Source organism: Ursus arctos, unplaced genomic scaffold, assembly GCF_023065955.2.
Source record: "Ursus arctos isolate Adak ecotype North America unplaced genomic scaffold, UrsArc2.0 scaffold_1, whole genome shotgun sequence".
NCBI classification, from domain to species: domain Eukaryota; kingdom Metazoa; phylum Chordata; class Mammalia; order Carnivora; family Ursidae; genus Ursus; species Ursus arctos.
In genome coordinates, this window is record NW_026622763.1 from 95,139,453 (window position 1) to 95,156,740 (window position 17,288).

The following is a 17,288-nucleotide window of genomic DNA, read 5'->3' on the forward strand; positions in this document are numbered from 1 at the left end:
CATGGACTCCTACAAGCTGCACAGTCTTAGTGCTCAGGCAATTTCTTCTTCTTGCCGTAGTTGCCTGCAGAGGGCATCTGTTTGGAGGGCTCAAGCTACTCCCTGACTTCTGCTGAAGGAGGCTTCTGGGCAGACAAAGAGGCTGTGTTGCTCTAATCCCAACTAATTTGTCATTTACATCCTTAAATGGTACTTAGAGCTTTCTGTCTTTTGCTAGCGAGCAATGTACTAAAGCACTTATGAAGAAAAAATCACTGGATCAGAAATAAGTCTGATGACTCAGTAGCTGGGGATATGGTGGTATTGCAAAAAGCCAGAGATGCTTGCTGACTGCTGTCGGGGAGAAGTCAGGCAAAGAATATGCATCCCAAATTAAAGTCGCTCCCCAATGGCCAATCTTGATGCCTGCAATGTCATCCTTAGAGAATCATGGAATTTTAAGTCTGAGACTTTAAGGGAAAAAAAGTATCACATTGTAGCAGAATGAGTTCAGGGTTTGACATCCCACTGATTCGTGTGTAAATCCCAGCCTAGAGAGTCATCAGCTGTGTCATGTCTGGTAACTTGGGCTCGGTTCCTAACTTCTAGGTAGAATGTCCAAACTTCACAATGAGGGTAGTTTTGTTGGGTGGAGTCATGTGCCAAGTTCTCATTCCTGCTTAGGGTTGCCAGGGAAATAATCACAGGGTTGATTTAGGATCCTAGGAGTGACTTCCTGCATGGAACAGCAAGTTGAAGAGAATATACAAAGGGCAGAAGATATATGTGTACATCTACCAAGCATGGCATATAGTATGTACCTAGACCTTAAGCCACCCAAATATCCCGGATCTCTCCATCATCTTCAATTCATAGCTTTGTCTGGTGAGCTAGTCTCTATTTTGAAAGTATTTGAGTAAAGTATTGAGTATTAATTAATTATTAATTAGAAACACTGTAGAGGTAATTTACCTCTAAGGTCTCTTCCAATTAACAGATTCTAGAATTCTACAAAACTGTGTGATAATTTAGAAAAGAGTCTAGGCAAATTTATAAAGTAGAAAAACCTACATTCAGTGTTTTCCCCAAGGTATGCAGGCCCTCTCTTTGCCTTCTGACCATTCATGGATCACCTCTTCTCCCTACCCTTGGCTCACACACACACACACACACACACACACACACACACACACCACAGGTGCCATCACTTGGGAGTAACCCACACTGAGACCTCATGAGTCTCTCACCCTCCCACTTCCAAAGTCCCAACTCAGCTGTCAGGGCTCTTCCCATAGAGACAATGTAGTGAAGTGGTAAAGGACTCAGGCTTTGGTAACTCATAACACCAAGTGACTTTGGGAAAGTTACTTATCCTTTCTGAGTGTTGCTTCTCCTGATGTAAAACAGTGATAATAAGAGACCCTCGACAGTTGCAGGACAGACTAAATGAGGTAAAGTATTTAGTACAGGGCCTGGTGCATAATAGGTATCTAGTAAATAGTGATTATTTATTTCCTTGTTTCTTTTACGACTTTACTGTTTGGTTGCTATGTATCTTTCCTTGAGGCTGCTGCCTTTGCTGTTGTTGTTGATTCCCTGTTGATAGGTGAGGACACCGATATCACTCCCCAACATGACACACGTTGTAACAATCACACACTGCCTAGCCCACTCAGGATTCTCTCAAGCATTAGGACAAAAGAGAAGGCAGTTGGGGTTTTCCACTGTGCCTGTGCTCATTCACTTACCTGACAGTTTGAGGGTCCTTTAGCCCCTCTCAAATCATACAAAGAGGCATCAGCCTTGTCTTCTGAGGACGAGGGTGATCTGGAAATAGGTAGCTTACTTCCAAGTCTGTAGTTATTTCTGATTGCCCTGAACGCAGCTTTTTTTCCCCCCAAAGCTGGTTATGGGCATAGACGACTTAAATGTATGTCTTTATTTATAAATCAAGGGTGCAAGGTATAACTATGACAATAGAAGGCTTATTCCATAAATCATATATGTGAGAAAGCCATAGGCAAGCGTTAAGCAGTGGGCTGTTAGAGGATGTTGCATTCTGTAAGCACATAGCATAATAATATATTTACAATTATTTCTTACCTGGGTTGGCTGTGGAAGATAAGGATTTTCTCTTTGGACTCCATAGTCATTGTCTCTGGCTTTCCAGAATGAATAGTCCACAGTTGTCGAGAAATAACATTTATTAATCAACAGTTAAACACACAATAGAAAAGGCCTTATGAATAAAACTATATATTTATAATGCTTTATTTTTTTTTTGCTCCAGAACTTCACAAAACACTACAGACAGTAACAAAATAATTCAATAAATATTAAAAACTTTCAAGAGAATTATAAGACACTCTTTATCATATGTGAGCATCAACAATGCCACAGCCATTAAATACACTATTAAACACTATCACAGATATCTTTCTTGAATAAGGGATATGATTAATTTTTTTATCCAGAAGTCATAACATTGACACATATCCATACACAAGAGAACAGCTCAGAATAAATGAAGCAGATTCCCCAGTGAAGTGGAGTCGTCTGCCTGTACATCATTTAAAGATATTACAGTGTTAACAGGATAGAAGTCAACACACTAAAGAGAAATATTGGGGTTTTCTTGGGGTTGGAGGAAGAAAGTAGGGAAATTAATGAAAACTCTTACATATTTTCCATTGCTCTCTTGGCAATATGCTCCCTTCCTTTTTCTGCCTTTTCTTGGTTGAGGTATTCCAGCACTTTCATTAGCAGATCTTCATCCAAGTACTGTCTGTTTGGGGCATCGTCATTCTTTGGGGGCCCCAAAGGGAGCCTTTTGCTTACCGAGGCCAGTTTGTCAGTCTCCTGAGAGCTGCCTTGATTCAAATGCTCTTTGATGGCCTGCTCGATTTGGTCCTCGCCCTGTAGGTTATCTTCAGATGACACTAGACTTGGAGCTCGCTTTACCTGGTTTGAATTCATGATCTCAGGGTATTTCACTAGCATCCTGGCCAAATATTCTCCTAATTCTTGATCCTTATCATTCAGGGTTTCATATGCCATTTGCCTGTTCTCCACATCTGGCATCCAAGCACCTTTGGGAAGCTGGTTTGCTCTAGATCTTCCAGGACCATAAGGGAGTCGTGGCAGAACTTTCTCTCGGTTATACTGACCTGAAAAATATGGAGGTTTTTGGTTTGCGGCACTCTCCATCCCTAAAAGATTTAAAATGTCCTCAACGGTGAGCCCATCTGGTAGGGCCTCTGGCACAGCACGGCCAGGTGTTTTGGAGTAGCCATTCTTGGAGAGCATTTTATTTTGGAACAGGTCTGGACGGTCTACGTCAACCTCCGAGATGTCGTCTAGGTCAACAGGAAGTTCAAGCTCCTGCTCTGGTTCCACTGATCCATTTGGCTTCTCTCCAGTCTTCAGCATGTCGATTAAGTCTTCAGGGGGTATCTGTAAATTCCTTGAGATTTCAATCAGTTGATAAATAGACTGGGAATCAAGTGGTTTCTCAAAAAGCCTGGTTGCTCTTTCCCCATTCTGCCCATTCTGTGACCTCCCACTACCTGCGGCACTCACTAACCTTTTCAGATATGCAATTACTTTGGAGACATCATCTGAGAGTTGGTCTTTACTCTCTTTCCGGAGATCTTCATCTTGGAGGCCCAGCTGTCCTGAACGCTTCACTTCATCATTGATTTGTTCATTTTTTTCTACATTCTCTTTGCTGTCTCTTACCTCTTCCTGGGTTTGACTCTCTATCTTTTCTTCTACTGGGTTCCAATCTTCTCCCCCAACCACATCTTCATAGGCAATGTTATTGGCCTTGTAGATGTCATCTTCATCATCTGTGTAAAGTTTTTGCTCTTCATCAACTCTCTCTCGCTTCTGGTTGTTTGGTCCCGTCAGTTTCCCCAGCTCTTGGAACACAGATTCCAGTGTGGCAAGACTTTGAGGAGTATATTGTTCCTCTACTATTTCATTTGTGCGTTTAAAGGGGTTATCCCTGGAATTCTCTTCATACATAGGAGGGAATCGCATGTGTTTGAGCTTCCTCTCTGGCCACTGCTGCGTCTCGTAATCATCAGGCATGTCCATTGGAAAGTTCTTTTCTGAATTCAAGGCATAGGGTTTTTCTTTTGGTGCAGACTGAGGCTCATTCTCAGCCTGTCTCAAAGCTTCAAGTATTATCCTCATCCACTCATCTTCACTCAGGGAATCCCTTGTATTTTCTGGCAAGTGACCTTCATCACCATTTTCTTTTTTCTGAAGTGGAATAGAGATACCTTGGTAGGGATTGTAGTCTGGGCTGTTTTCTTCTTTGTGAGCTTGTTGTCGTAGTTTTTCTATGTATTCTAAAGCTCTGATCATTTCAGGACTGGGAAACTTTTGGACATTTTCCAGTCTGAGGTCTGGTTCCTTCTGAAGCAGCTGGTTTCGCTGAAATGAAGCTGCTTCATCCCCGGAGATGAGGAAAATTAAAGGGATGAGAGACAGGGCTGCTCCAAGCCGGTGAGTCTTAGCTTCTGCCATGTTTGAAAGATGTCCTTAAAGCATAGAAAATATGAGTTAATAGAAATAAAAAACTAGAAGACATTATAGCAAAAGGAGTAACTGACCATTGAGGGAAAACGTTTAGCAGACATTATTTCACATTAAACTTAGGATGACCCTTTTAAAAAGCCATACCTATTTTCTATATAACCCTCATAAGCTAACTACAGGAATCTAGCAAAATTGTTACCCAATTGCATCAAGTTTGTATGGCATTCTCTTTGTTAAAATAATAACAAAAACACTGATATCAGGTTTCTCAAATTTTATTTTTTTATTTGCAAAACATGTAGTTAGTTTTTTTAGTATTCATTGTCTATTTAATAAAAAGATCTCCAAGATGATTTTTAGTTCTTTTGTATAGCATTCCTATTAAAATCATTGGCAAAAAAAAAAAAAATAGTTGGCTTAATTTAAAACATGCACGTACATACACACACATTAATGATTTCCTTAAGCTTGTATAAAAAATCATGTGTTTTAGTTCCTGAATTGTCCATCTAATTTTGTTGTAGAAACAACACAGCAGTGACATTATATATGATGAAGTAATACAGCATCTTAATGTCAATCATACTGAATTGCCTTGTGGATGAGTCTTATTTACATACATTTTTCAGAAATAACTTGTTCTCACTCTGACACAAAGCCCAACTGACAATTTTAAAAGTTCTATGCCTTAATAACCTCCAGAACATTTTCTGGTCCAGTTTAGTAGGCTAACCTAGGGAAGTTTCTTTCTGTGTAAACATACTGAAAAAGTAAACTTCTAAAATATCTGCATTCCATATTTCTTCTAATCATTTTATTTGTGACTGTCTTACAAAATGTAATCATGGTTATATTTTTCATCAGCCTTCAAGAATGCATAGTAAATAATAACAGATGCTACAGAGAGAACATAAGTTTTCTTAACCAGTCTATTTCTGAACTTGTGAGTGTTCAGATTCAGCTTGACTTATGTCTGTGTCTATTTTGGTGTGGACCTGTGAAATCTTAAATGACTCATACTGTTAGAAAATCTTAAAATAACCACTATGTAACTCCCAATTTAGATAAACACAGACGATATGTTGAATTCTTCCTACTTAAAAATCTTCATTCATTTTTTCCTCCAATGCCTTATAATCTCACATACGAATTAGCAAGGGGGTTATTTTTTTTTACATGTTTTACATTCAGCATTGCTAACATGGAAAAACTATTTTAATATTTGTAATTTTGTTGCAAATAAATGTGAGGAAAGCTCACAAGTTTGTTCATATCTTACTTGCATCATGGTTTTGTGACATATAAGGTTAAGTTTTGTGGGTACAATATTCTGTTAGCTTAGATATCAATTGTAGAAAATATCATTTTTCATCATTTGGTATTTAAGTAATGCTTTCGGTTTTTAGAACGTAACAGTGGTTGTAGTTATAGAAATTTCTTTAACATAAATACATATAATTATTTAAATGATTCCCATTAATCAGACCATTAAATTTACTGAAAGAAAAAATCTTTACCGGCATGTCAGAGAAAACTTCTGAAATATTTACTATGAATTAATGCTTACTATAAGAAATGTATTCATAGATTTTTAGATTTAAATAAAAGTACATTATAATTTCTTCTTTATATTATTTCAGGATGAATTTAGCTTTGATTATCTATTTTCAACATTGGCATTTGAAATAGTAATCTTGATGAACTTATTTTCTTCGAAACCATTATCCTGGGGTATTCTTAACATATGAGTCATGTGCTTGTCTTTAAATTCATTATCTTATAGATGGGTTTTTCTGTGGAATAGGGGCAGAATATTTAATGCAGGTATTTAAACCACAGCCTAACATATGCTATCCTTTGGTCATATATAAGGTTTCAGTTTGGATGACATAGTTACTGCCTTTGAGTAAGAGTCAAGGGATTTCTTTCCCAGGTAGCAGGTCTTCTATATACTGAAGAAGGTTTCAACAGCTCTAATATCCTATGTACAATTTAAACTAGTGCTTTGTAAGCTAAAATGTCTCTTCTATTGAAGTTAAGACTGGAACATTGACAAATATAGGTGGATATATCTAATTTGAGCAATTCCACTAGTTAGGATACAGAAAAAGGAAACGTGTCCCATTAAAGACGTTTGGCAAAATATTATACAACCTCTTTCAATTAAAACATAGTAATAATAGCTACACAGTTATGAAGGTTTTCCTCATGGTAATTCAAAATTATCAACTCTCTGTAATTCATAGACATATCCAACCTATAACCCAAGATAATATTGTACCCTCAATAAAAGAAAAAAAACTACTCAGGATAATTCTAATCTTACTTTCCTGGGACTAAAACTAGGAAATAACAAGGTAAGCCCTTTCAGAGCATATCAATTCAGAAAATAATTTTATACAGTTTATTAATTTTGAGCTCTTGTAAGGTAAATATCAAAGGAAAAAAAGAACTAGTTCCAGAATTGGTTGCCTCTATGACTAATGTGTTTAACAGCCTTTGAATGATTGGAAACCTACTGCTAAGAATATTAAACATATAAATTGTATCTCTGGCTTTGCATCTAGTTTTTAAGAAAAGAAACAATGTATTAAGGAAAGAAACAAAATATCATGCTTAGTTAACTTTACATTATTATTATGGGTATTGACACTAAAATCCTTAACTTTTTCACACTTCTTACATATGGTTATCCAAATAGAATGATGGTTATAAATAGCCAACAGCAAGTGATGTAAATCATAGATTCGATTTTCTATGTACATATATACTGTCCTTACATTGGAAAAGCATCAGGTTGCTATTCAGTTATTCTATAGGTATAAGGTTGCCAAACGGTCTTATTCTTCTCAGCTAGGAATTAAGGAAAGAACACGCAATTTAGAACTTTCCAGTAAATCAAAGGGAGAAGCAGTCTTACCTCCTTTTTATAAGGCAGAGATCTACAGCATGTTCCTCCCAGTCCGCTGGGCGAGCTGCTCGGGCCGTTTCAGCACCCGGACAGCTCCTCGGCTTATAGGGAGCCGCCGCGCCTGACTCCGCACTGCCACACTGACGTCACCCGGCTCAGCCACAAACCCGAGCACAAGCGAGTTTTTTTCAAAGAATCCGAGAGAAAATAATCACTTTATATATTTAAGGGGGGGGAAAATGCTGCATGCTTACGCCACCTGTCTTTTCGTGGCAAAAATTGCAGTTTTCTTTTTTCTTTCACCAAAATTTTTGAGACTTAAAATGCTCTGCACAATTTCCCTTAGAAATAAAGAAATCTGTCAGATAAACATGGCTAATTGAAATATAATCTCATCTATGTTCTAATATCTTGTGATAAGTGTTTCTTGTTGCTGTTGTTTTTGTCCTTGTAAAGAAGTTTTACACACAAGGACTTTTTTTCTACATTGCCCACAGAGAAATTACATTACCATTCCCGGGTATACTACAAAAGGAATGGAAGGCACGTTATTAACATGAAAAGTCACATTTCATATCATGACCAGAAGCAGCATTGTTTTTAAACTCACATTTATTTGAATAAAAAAGAAAGTTTTCTCTCTTTTTTTGTATGATAATAAACTTTAAGGCTCTGATGAGTTGGAATTTTGCTTTAGAGCTTCAATATAATTTTGAAGCAGGTGTTTCTAAGATTTCAGGTCTACTAGTTGATGATTCTATATGAATCTGTTGGTATCTTTTACAATACCTGTCTCAAAAAGGGAGGCTTACAGGTTGAATGTTAATGAAAATACTTCCATTAAATAAAAAATGGATTCTTTTACTGTTAGAGAAAAATGTGACACATATGTAATGGGAATTAGTCTGTAATTGAAAGGAAATAGCTATAAATATTTTTCTTTTTCTATGGAATCAGATGAATTGAATACCTTTCATAAATGTGTCCGGTCCAGGGAATAACATAGTAGTTAACTCCCAACCTCTCAGATTTGTAATTCATGACCAGCACTCTGCTTTGCCGGATAACATGATTATTTTAATAATTCATGTAAGTCTGAATTTTTAACTATTTTATTAAAGAGGTGTTTCCTAAAAACTGTATGTTTTGAAATATACTTTATGAAAAGAATCTAAGAGATCCCTTTATATCTCGGTTAAATGAATAATCAGCTACTGATTCTTCCATTCAATAAGTTACATTGCCTACTAAGCGCCAGATACAAAGATGAATTATATATGTATGTTATCTTTTATTTTATTTATTTTGATATAAATTGGAAAGCACTAAGAAAGAGGTTAGCCAGAAGTGTTTGGGAAGCACTGTGGAGAGCCATTTGGTTCCATCTACAAATTCAAGGGAAAATTTCAAGGGGAAAAAAGCCTCCGGGGAAAAGAAGCCTTTCCTAAGATATTTCATTATCAGGTTTTATTAAAATGATTTCTAACTATGTTAGGTAAACCACAGTACTCTTGAAATCCTCAAGGAAATAGGAATAGTTTAAAATATTAGGGAACAAGCAATCTTGGGGAAAATGACCCTTGATTTTTCCCGCCTCTCTTCCTTCTTTCTCTGCTCTCCTTTTGAAAATATTTGATTTTTCCAAATGACCAGACCACCATCATCTGTGGATTGACATGGAACTCATACAGTCTCAGACTGAAACCCTATGGCCAATTCATCCAATATTTTTATGCTTCATAATGAGTTTTTAGAGCTAGGTCAAGTGCTAAGTTAAAGAGAAAAGGTTGAAAATCCCATTTCTCAACCACTCTCTCAATGATGTCAGCTCTTTTGCTGATATTTTTGTTAGCTTTATATACATAACATTTTCTTTATTTAACCCTAATAAATATTTGAGCTGATCTGAATTTGACCTAATTTGTTCTCTAGTAGTTCTGTGTGGCCAGCTGAACTAACCGGTATCATCAACACTGCCCCCAGAAAATTCTGCAAGTTTAATCTTGAAAGGTTGAATTGGTTCAACATAGGTCTCGATAGCTCCCAAGGAAGTCTCTCGTGACTAGGCCAGTTCAGGAATTGAACTTTTTTGACAAGGACCAGAAGCTATAGTTCTTTTAAGGCCTGAAAGTCTATCTCTTTCCTGAGGCTAATCATCCAAAATCCACACAAAACCTCATTCAAAAACTCCAATTGAGATGTCAAGAGACAGCTGCTGGGATGGACTGGCTCCATCAGCTACAGGTGTGGGTAGAGTAATGAGCCATATGTGGGTAACTGAATTTCCGCCTACTGTGTGATACTATGATAAATACATATCATTTATTGAGTTCCATTATGTTCTAAGCACTGTGGTCTGAACTTCTACAACCGATAGCTATTCTTATCTCCATTTTGCAGAAGACAATACTGAAATTCAGAAATAAATAAGTCAGCCCCTGTTTTCTCACTCATGACTGGTAGAGGTATGATTTGAACCTAGTTCTTTCCAATGTTATTTCCATAATAAAGACTATGATTTAGGCATTCTGCTGGGTTATAGGAATAGGGAAATGAGTATGGCATGGATCCAACCATTAAAGATCCAAGTCTAGAACATAGTCACTTTGACAAAAATCCTCAGGGGTTGTCCCAATTGCTTTTCTTGGTCACTGTCCAGATGGCCTAGGCCCAGAATCCTATCTGGGGCAGCAAAAGTGGAAAACAAGAATTGACATTAGATCACTTTATTGACGCCATGTGGCATATTATAATGTCTTCCAAACAAGAGAGTAGTTACTGAATTTGGAAAATCCTACGCACAAGCATCCTGTGTTCTATAGATTTTTCAATGAGTTATATTTAATATAGCTCTAGAAATCATTAATTTTTTGGCCAGTAGTTATCTGTTCTAAAGGAAACTATTTTCTGAAATAGAAATCTATTTGAAGAAGTTAAAATGTAATATATAGAGAGAAAGCAGCATTTTTGTTGATGTGAAATCTTTAAGAGCATGCATAATATATTATAGACAACCTATAAATCTTTTTATTACTAAGCCTGAGATAAAATCATTTTAAATGTTCCTTACAAAATTTTAATTTTCTGTTAGGTCCAAATTACCAACTATCATTGCCTCTGAGAAACAAAACTCTATATCTTGAACATTTTCAAAATAATTATGTACTGTGTATGATAATAGTTTTTACTAAATTAGCTTGAATCCTCACCATGTGCTGTTAAGATCAAGCCAATCATTCACAATTCAAATCTAAGTAATTAGAATGGACTAATTTGTTTTTATGATCAGATTTTCTTAAATCTTAGTCATTTCATTTTCTGTTATTCAATTTCATATTTCATTTAGACCTGACTTTGATTTTTTTTTTTTTTTTTGGTCATTTGTACAATCTTAGTAATCCCCCAATTTGAAATGCATCTCTCTTCCACTCCATTACATTTCCCATTTTGTTTCAATTTATATGAAAGCAATTAAGATTCAGAAGCCAATGTGTTTTCTTTCTCATCTCCTTCTCCCTGGTCTCTTAACTCCTTATCCTTCTTTCCCTTGGGAGAGAAGACCCACGGAGGAGTCCAGTCTGCATCATGTATGACCTGAGGTCCTCCAGCATTTGCCAGCGGGAGAGGGTGGTCTGCAGGGTCTTCCCTGGCCCCTAAAGGTCTGAGCTACTGTGCTCATTCCTCGCATGTCTGCCTCCCTTCTCTTCTGTTTACCTTTCCTTTTTTAGACTCCTCGTTTACTCTTTGCCTCCCTGATGCACTGCTTCCAAATTTTATTTAAACTTCTTTCTTTTAGTTGTAGTATACTTTCTTTATTAATAAATGTTCCTGTCATAAGACGACTTCTTTTTTTTTTTTTAACTCCCTATCGGAGAAGAATGAAATGTTTTACTACTTCCCTTGCAAAGGCAGAGCCTGCCAAACTGCTTTCAGAGAACATATAAATCAGGAACTGGGTACATTTAATACTGTAGCTACCTAGTTTCTCAGACAAAACCCACTAGTTCTAAGAGGCAGGAACTCTGTTTTCTACCACTGTACCCTCACGCCTACCCCATGCCTTGCCATAATGGCTGGCCAGAATGATGCTGTGTTGAATTGAGTTAACATGTCCTCATTCCTACTGTCAAAGCTCCATCTTGGAATGTTTTTGTCCTCTCAGCATCCTTAGGCAAATGAACTGCTTTTACATGTGAGCTTCAGGCACAGCTAGCAAATTATGTTTAGATTCTTTTTTAAGGAAAATTTTCTTCCACTCTTTTTTTTTTTTCTACTCTTTCCCTTATTTTATAAAACACTTTCCCGGTATTTGAGTTAAAATTTGAGATTATACATAAGAAAAATGAGCCATTTATAACTCTAGTATTTGTTTATTCTTTGTTTTGGGGGGGGTTGTTGTTCTTCTTCTTCCTCCTCCTCCTTCCTTCCCCTCCCCCTCCTCCTCCTCTTCTTCTTCTCCTTTTTCTTATCAAAGTACCATATTGCTAGTGGCCCTAGATAAACTATATAACATTTAAGGCCTCATTTAATCCTTGGACACTGTTCCTCTTTTCTTTGTGAAATGGGATTTGGATGTGATATTATTTTTGCATTTGCCTACTAGGTACGAAAATATGATCTTTCTCATAAACTCTCAATGAGAGCTACTTAAATAAATTTAGGCTTTCTTTTCCATTGCCTTTGGATTCTAGAACCATCTGGTGCTTGGAGGAAAAGAAAGTACCATTCCCTTAATCTAATACCATGCATGTTTGAGCATCTGCTCCCTCAATGGATTTTGGGGAAAGAAGTTTGTGCACTGGAAGTTAATTACTTTGTTTAAAACAACACTGAATGTCTTGATCTTTCAGATTCTCCTGGCATAATTGTTTTGCGAATCAACGTCTTGAGTGTATACATGCAAACATTTTAACAAGGATATTTTCTGTTTGGAAATTACCCAACAACGTATTTCTATACCTCCTTTTAACCAGAAGCCCAAGGAGATGTAGGACAGTCTTCAAGGTCAAAGCTTAGCATCTTCATGGTCAAGTTTAACATTTTGTGTTCAGGGCTCCCACTGATTCACCAGATGACTTTCACAGTTTCACTTAGCCTTTGTTGGGATTTTAGAGTGCTATTTTGGTAAAATGAGTATATCATTTCTGGAGGTAGGGCATTCACATGCGTGATATGAAGTTGGGAGCTGAAAAAAGGCTCCTCAACCTAAAATCTCCTCCCTCAAAGAAAGCCACCGAGGCTGTATTCTGCATCTCAGGCTTTTTTTTTTTTTTTTTTTTTTTCCTGGAACCTTTGGTATAAAGTCTAGGAATTAGCACATAAATCATGTACTACTTTGACACTGAAGAAAGGAGGATATGCTACAGGTAGGGTGATTTAAAGCATCCATTAAAGCAGTGATTCTCAGTGTGGTTCCAGGTCAGCGGCAGCACCTGGAAAATAGCAACGCAAATTCCCAGACCCCACCCAGACCTACTGAATCAGAAACTCTGAGGATGGATCCTAGTGGTCGAGGTCCTACGACCCCTCTAGGTGACTCTAATGGATGCTATGTTCTAATTGACAGAGAGTTACAGCATAAGAAAGCAAGGCTGGGGGGGCCCAGTTGGTTAAGCATCGACTCTTGGTTTTGGCTCAAACTGTGATCTCAAGGTCATGAGATTGAACCAAGAATCTCTGCTTGAGATTCTTTCTCCCTCTCCCTCTGCCCCTCCTGCTCATACTCTCTCTCTCTCTCTCTTAAATAAATAAATAAATCTTTAAAAAGAAAGAAAGCAAGTCTGAGGAAAGGGCTATAGGGTAAACCCTGAGAATCTTCAAAGGCCAGAACAAAGATCATAAAATAGAGGTAAGAACCCTGACAATGGGGAATGTGGGGGCACAAAATGAAGTGAAAAATAACAAAGAGAGACATGGTTAATAAATGTACAGCTTTGTTTTAACCAGCCCCTTTTAAAGGTTCCTTAGTAACTCTAAAGTACTTAGAGTCCCACAGGCAAACATTAACAAAATGAAATGCATCTGTACCACTGGTCCTTTGTGAGTATTTGGAGAAGTTGCTTCGGCAGCTTTAAACACGGGGAAATGCAGTAGCCCAGTGTTGCTGCCCAAGGGGCTTAGAGCTGGAAGCAGTGACTCCAGCGCCATTTCATACATCACATCTGGTGTAAAGAAGAATATTAAAAATTTGATTAGTTAAAACAAATCATAGCAATACTATAGTAAATTTGATTCTCTGTCTCTATCAAAAGATATGGTATTTCCATGCCTTTCTTAGATGGCATAATGAAACACTAATTTTTCCTTTTCTCACATCTTTAAATTTTTCTCATATCAGAACTGTTCATTAAACATAAAACCAAATTTAAATGTAAATACATTTGACCTTTTTTTACAGTTTCTAGAAGCTTGCTCGCTAGTCCATTATTTATTCCCATTATGGCAATGCTACTGACATTTGTAAAGAACATCTCTTTCTCAACCTAAAAAGATTTCATTTTAAATTGATTCTTGAATAAATACAGATGAGTTTATCTGAGTACAAACTAGTTCATAGATTATTATGATTGGAAAGGTATCTAAAATGTCATCTATTCTTCCCAAGTCTATCGCTTTCATCTACTCTGTCACATCTCTAACAACCTTCCAGCCTATACTTAAATATGTCTAATGACAAGCAACTCATTATCTTCTAATGCCACTTGTTATTCCATCTTTGGACAACTTTATTATTAAATTTTGGGTTTTTTCCCTTGTAGTGGCTTGAAGTGTAACCTCTTGTAGGCTTCACTATGGATCCCAGTTCAGGACGCCAGGGCTCTGTGGAGCTGGTCTCAATCCTCTTCCTATGAACAGAATCATGCCCCCTCCCTCACTCTGTTTTTCCTAAATGAAATAGCTCTACTGAATTTTCTTTATGAGTCATGGTTCTGGTCCCCATCCCCAAAGCATATTCTTTGTCTTAATTCAAAACTCTAAACAGCGTCTAACTCACAGCAGACATCTGTCATCCCAGTCCCTCTGCCTAGAAAATCTCCCCAACCCTACATTGCCTGCTTTTCCCTTTTACCTCTTACTTCCAAGGAAGTTCAGCTACCATTTCCTCTGGAGAACCTTCTCTGAGTTCCCTGACATAGCAAATTCTCTCCAGAATATTCTCTCTTGGACCACATATCTCTCCTGGTTAGTACTTATTGCAATTGTAATGTAGCATTTATTTGTGAGATTCTTAGATTACTCTCTTCCCAGTTGACTGTAATCTCTTTGAGGACATGAAGTCAGGAATCTTGTTTTGTTTCTTTCACTCTATACCCAAAAGCCATCCAAACCAACCTTAAAAATAATCACATCTACAAATAAGCATATCAAGGCCCAAGCTGACCCCATTCCCTCCCAATCTCTTACCTCCTTTTCAAGGTCCTCACATCATCAGTTATAATCCCTGACCCTCAGTTCCAACCGTGGAATCATCTCAGCTCATTCTTGCACTCCCTCACATAACCCTCCTTCCCTAACCATTGCTAATTATTTAGGTTGTTTCTTTCTTATTCATCCATTCTCACAACCTCTTCTTGCCCCCTTAATGTTTGGTCTTTCTCAGAATCTCTTTCCTCTCCAGTGTTTATCACTAATCTTTCTTATGTGTCTTTTTCCACCAAGAAGTTAGCAACTTCAGGGAAATAATTTCTACTTTTATTCTGCACTACCACTCAGAAAACACTGTTGACTGAATGACTGGAATGTTTGATTAAAAAAAAAAAAATCACAGAGGGGCGCCTGGGTGGCACAGCGGTTGAGCGTCTGCCTTCGGCTCAGGGCGTGATCCCGGTGTTGTGGGATCGAGCCCCACATCAGGCTCCTCTGCTGTGAGCCTGCTTCTTCCACTCCCACTCCCCCTGCTTGTGTTCCCTCTCTCGCTGGCTGTCTCTCTCTCTCTGTTGAAAAAATAAATAAAATCTTAAAAAAAAAATCACAGATAATTTATATTAATTGTTTACTAAATACAAATCATGGGGCTTGCTTAGAAATACAGTAGCAAATAATCTTTCAACATTTTTCCATTATGAGGCTCTTCTGCTCAACTGGAACCAACTGATTAACTTTCCACACATAGTTCAAGATCTTTCACTGATTTTTTTGTTTTTTTCCTAATGCTCTCCCATACCTTCCAGTGCCAACTTCTTGGATTGTCAGCTTCACTTATGTAAACCTCTTTACCAGAAGCTATACTTATTCTCATCAGGTCCATCTTCAGCCACATCATTCTCCTTGCCCAGAAAATGATCTACCTCTCTTCTTCACCATTGGGATTCTTAAAAAAAAAAAAAAAAAAAAAATTAGTTGATTTGTCTCCTTAGGGAGGCCTTCCTTGATCAATCCTTACACCCTGCATGTAGTTGCTCCATTTATTAGAGCATAGATTTTTAACCCGAGGCCCACTGAACCCCACAAAATTGAATGCAAATGTTTATGTGTATATTACAGCATGCTTTTTACCAGACAGTAACACACAGATGCTCAAGTGAGTATGTAATCTTAAAATTTTGTTGTAACTCTTAGTACGATTCACTAAGTATTTCTGATTCTCCCCTCTTCTGGGCATACAACATAATTACATTTCTTGGACTCATGATTGGGTTCTAGCCTATGAGCCTAGGTGGACATATCAGAATTCATCTTCCTTCAGCACAGTGGCAGTCAAGGTTTGAGACAGTGGCTGTCCACACAACCTCATCCTTCAGTGACTGACTGCAATGAAGAGTGTTGCCTTCTAGACCTTTCAGTGGCGTGCAGTGTGAGCAAGAAATAAAGTTGTTTTAAGCAATTTATTTGGGGGGATTATTTGTTACTACATAGAACCTCACCCAAACTGACTGATACAAATATTGAGAGCAACTGGTTTAAAACATTACTATAACTTGAATTACAGTCATTGGTGAGACAAGTTGGCAATGAGGATTTTGTCCTGCTTTCCCCAAGGGGCTCCCATTATCAAAAGAGTTAATCAGAGGCATCCATGTCTCCCAAAGTAGAGAAGGCATTGTCACAGCACCACTGGCACAGATTTGATGTCAGGCATAGACATGGCAAAAGTAAAATTGAATTACACAGTCTGAAATTTCTTCCTTGTACAATTCTCCTGGTTATATAAAGATAAAATTTTCAGCTGAGGGTTAGTGTGTTTTTAACACTTTTCTGGTACTTGAAAATCTTCCCCTTTTGGCCTTAGGCTCAGAACTTTCTACAGGCTGCAGGAACTAAACAGAAACTTATTAATATCTTCATCATATTTTTATTGAATTTATGGTTTGGGTTGCCTATTTATGTGGGTGGTAAAATTTTTAAGTTGAGGCAGTGATATGAACGCCCTTTTATTTAGGTTTAACAAAAGACTCAATACAGAAAAAATATTAAGAAACTAGTAGTACAGATAATGCTTAAAGATAACAAGAAAATTCTTCAAATGACTGATTTTTTAGATATTTTGTGTTACATTGTAGTTCAACCTTGAATGGGACTTAATCCTCGTTTTGGGGGTCCAGAACTATTGGTTATATAAGTCACATCTCCCCCTTCTTCCCATCTCCAAAAATGCTATATTCACTGACCAAAAAAAAAAAAAAAGTTTTAAAGACATTTTACTTCCTCATTAAAACTTGCCCCAGAGCAAATTCAACAAGCAGCAGTTATGCATGGGGGGAGGTACAATACTGGGCCCCCTGCCTGGCTGTGTGACCTCGGGGAAATTACTCAACCTTTCTGAGCCCCTCTTTCTTAATTTGCCAAATGACGGTGATGTTACCTGGGATAAGGGCGTAAGAGAGTTGCTGCCGGAGTCCAATTATATAATAGT

General features: G+C 37.5%; 1 protein-coding gene across 1 annotated transcript; it reads right to left on the reverse strand.

Moving 5' to 3' along the window:
- Window positions 1–2,274: 2,274 nt before the first annotated feature.
- On the reverse strand, window positions 2,275–7,529 carry SCG2 (secretogranin II). The gene is made up of 2 exons (XM_026491826.3): window positions 7,445–7,529; window positions 2,275–4,526 (listed from the first exon to the last, which is right to left on the reverse strand). The coding sequence occupies exon 2, from the start codon at window positions 4,510–4,512 to the stop codon at window positions 2,656–2,658; it is 1,857 nt and encodes a 618-aa protein (XP_026347611.1). The 5' UTR covers window positions 4,513–4,526; window positions 7,445–7,529; the 3' UTR covers window positions 2,275–2,655.
- Between the last annotated feature and the right edge of the window lie 9,759 nt (window positions 7,530–17,288).

Bases quoted from the DNA above. Each gene is read 5' to 3' on its own strand.
- SCG2 (XM_026491826.3), bottom strand. From the start codon at position 4,512: ATGGCAGAAGCTAAGACTCACCGGCTTGGAGCAGCCCTGTCTCTCATC.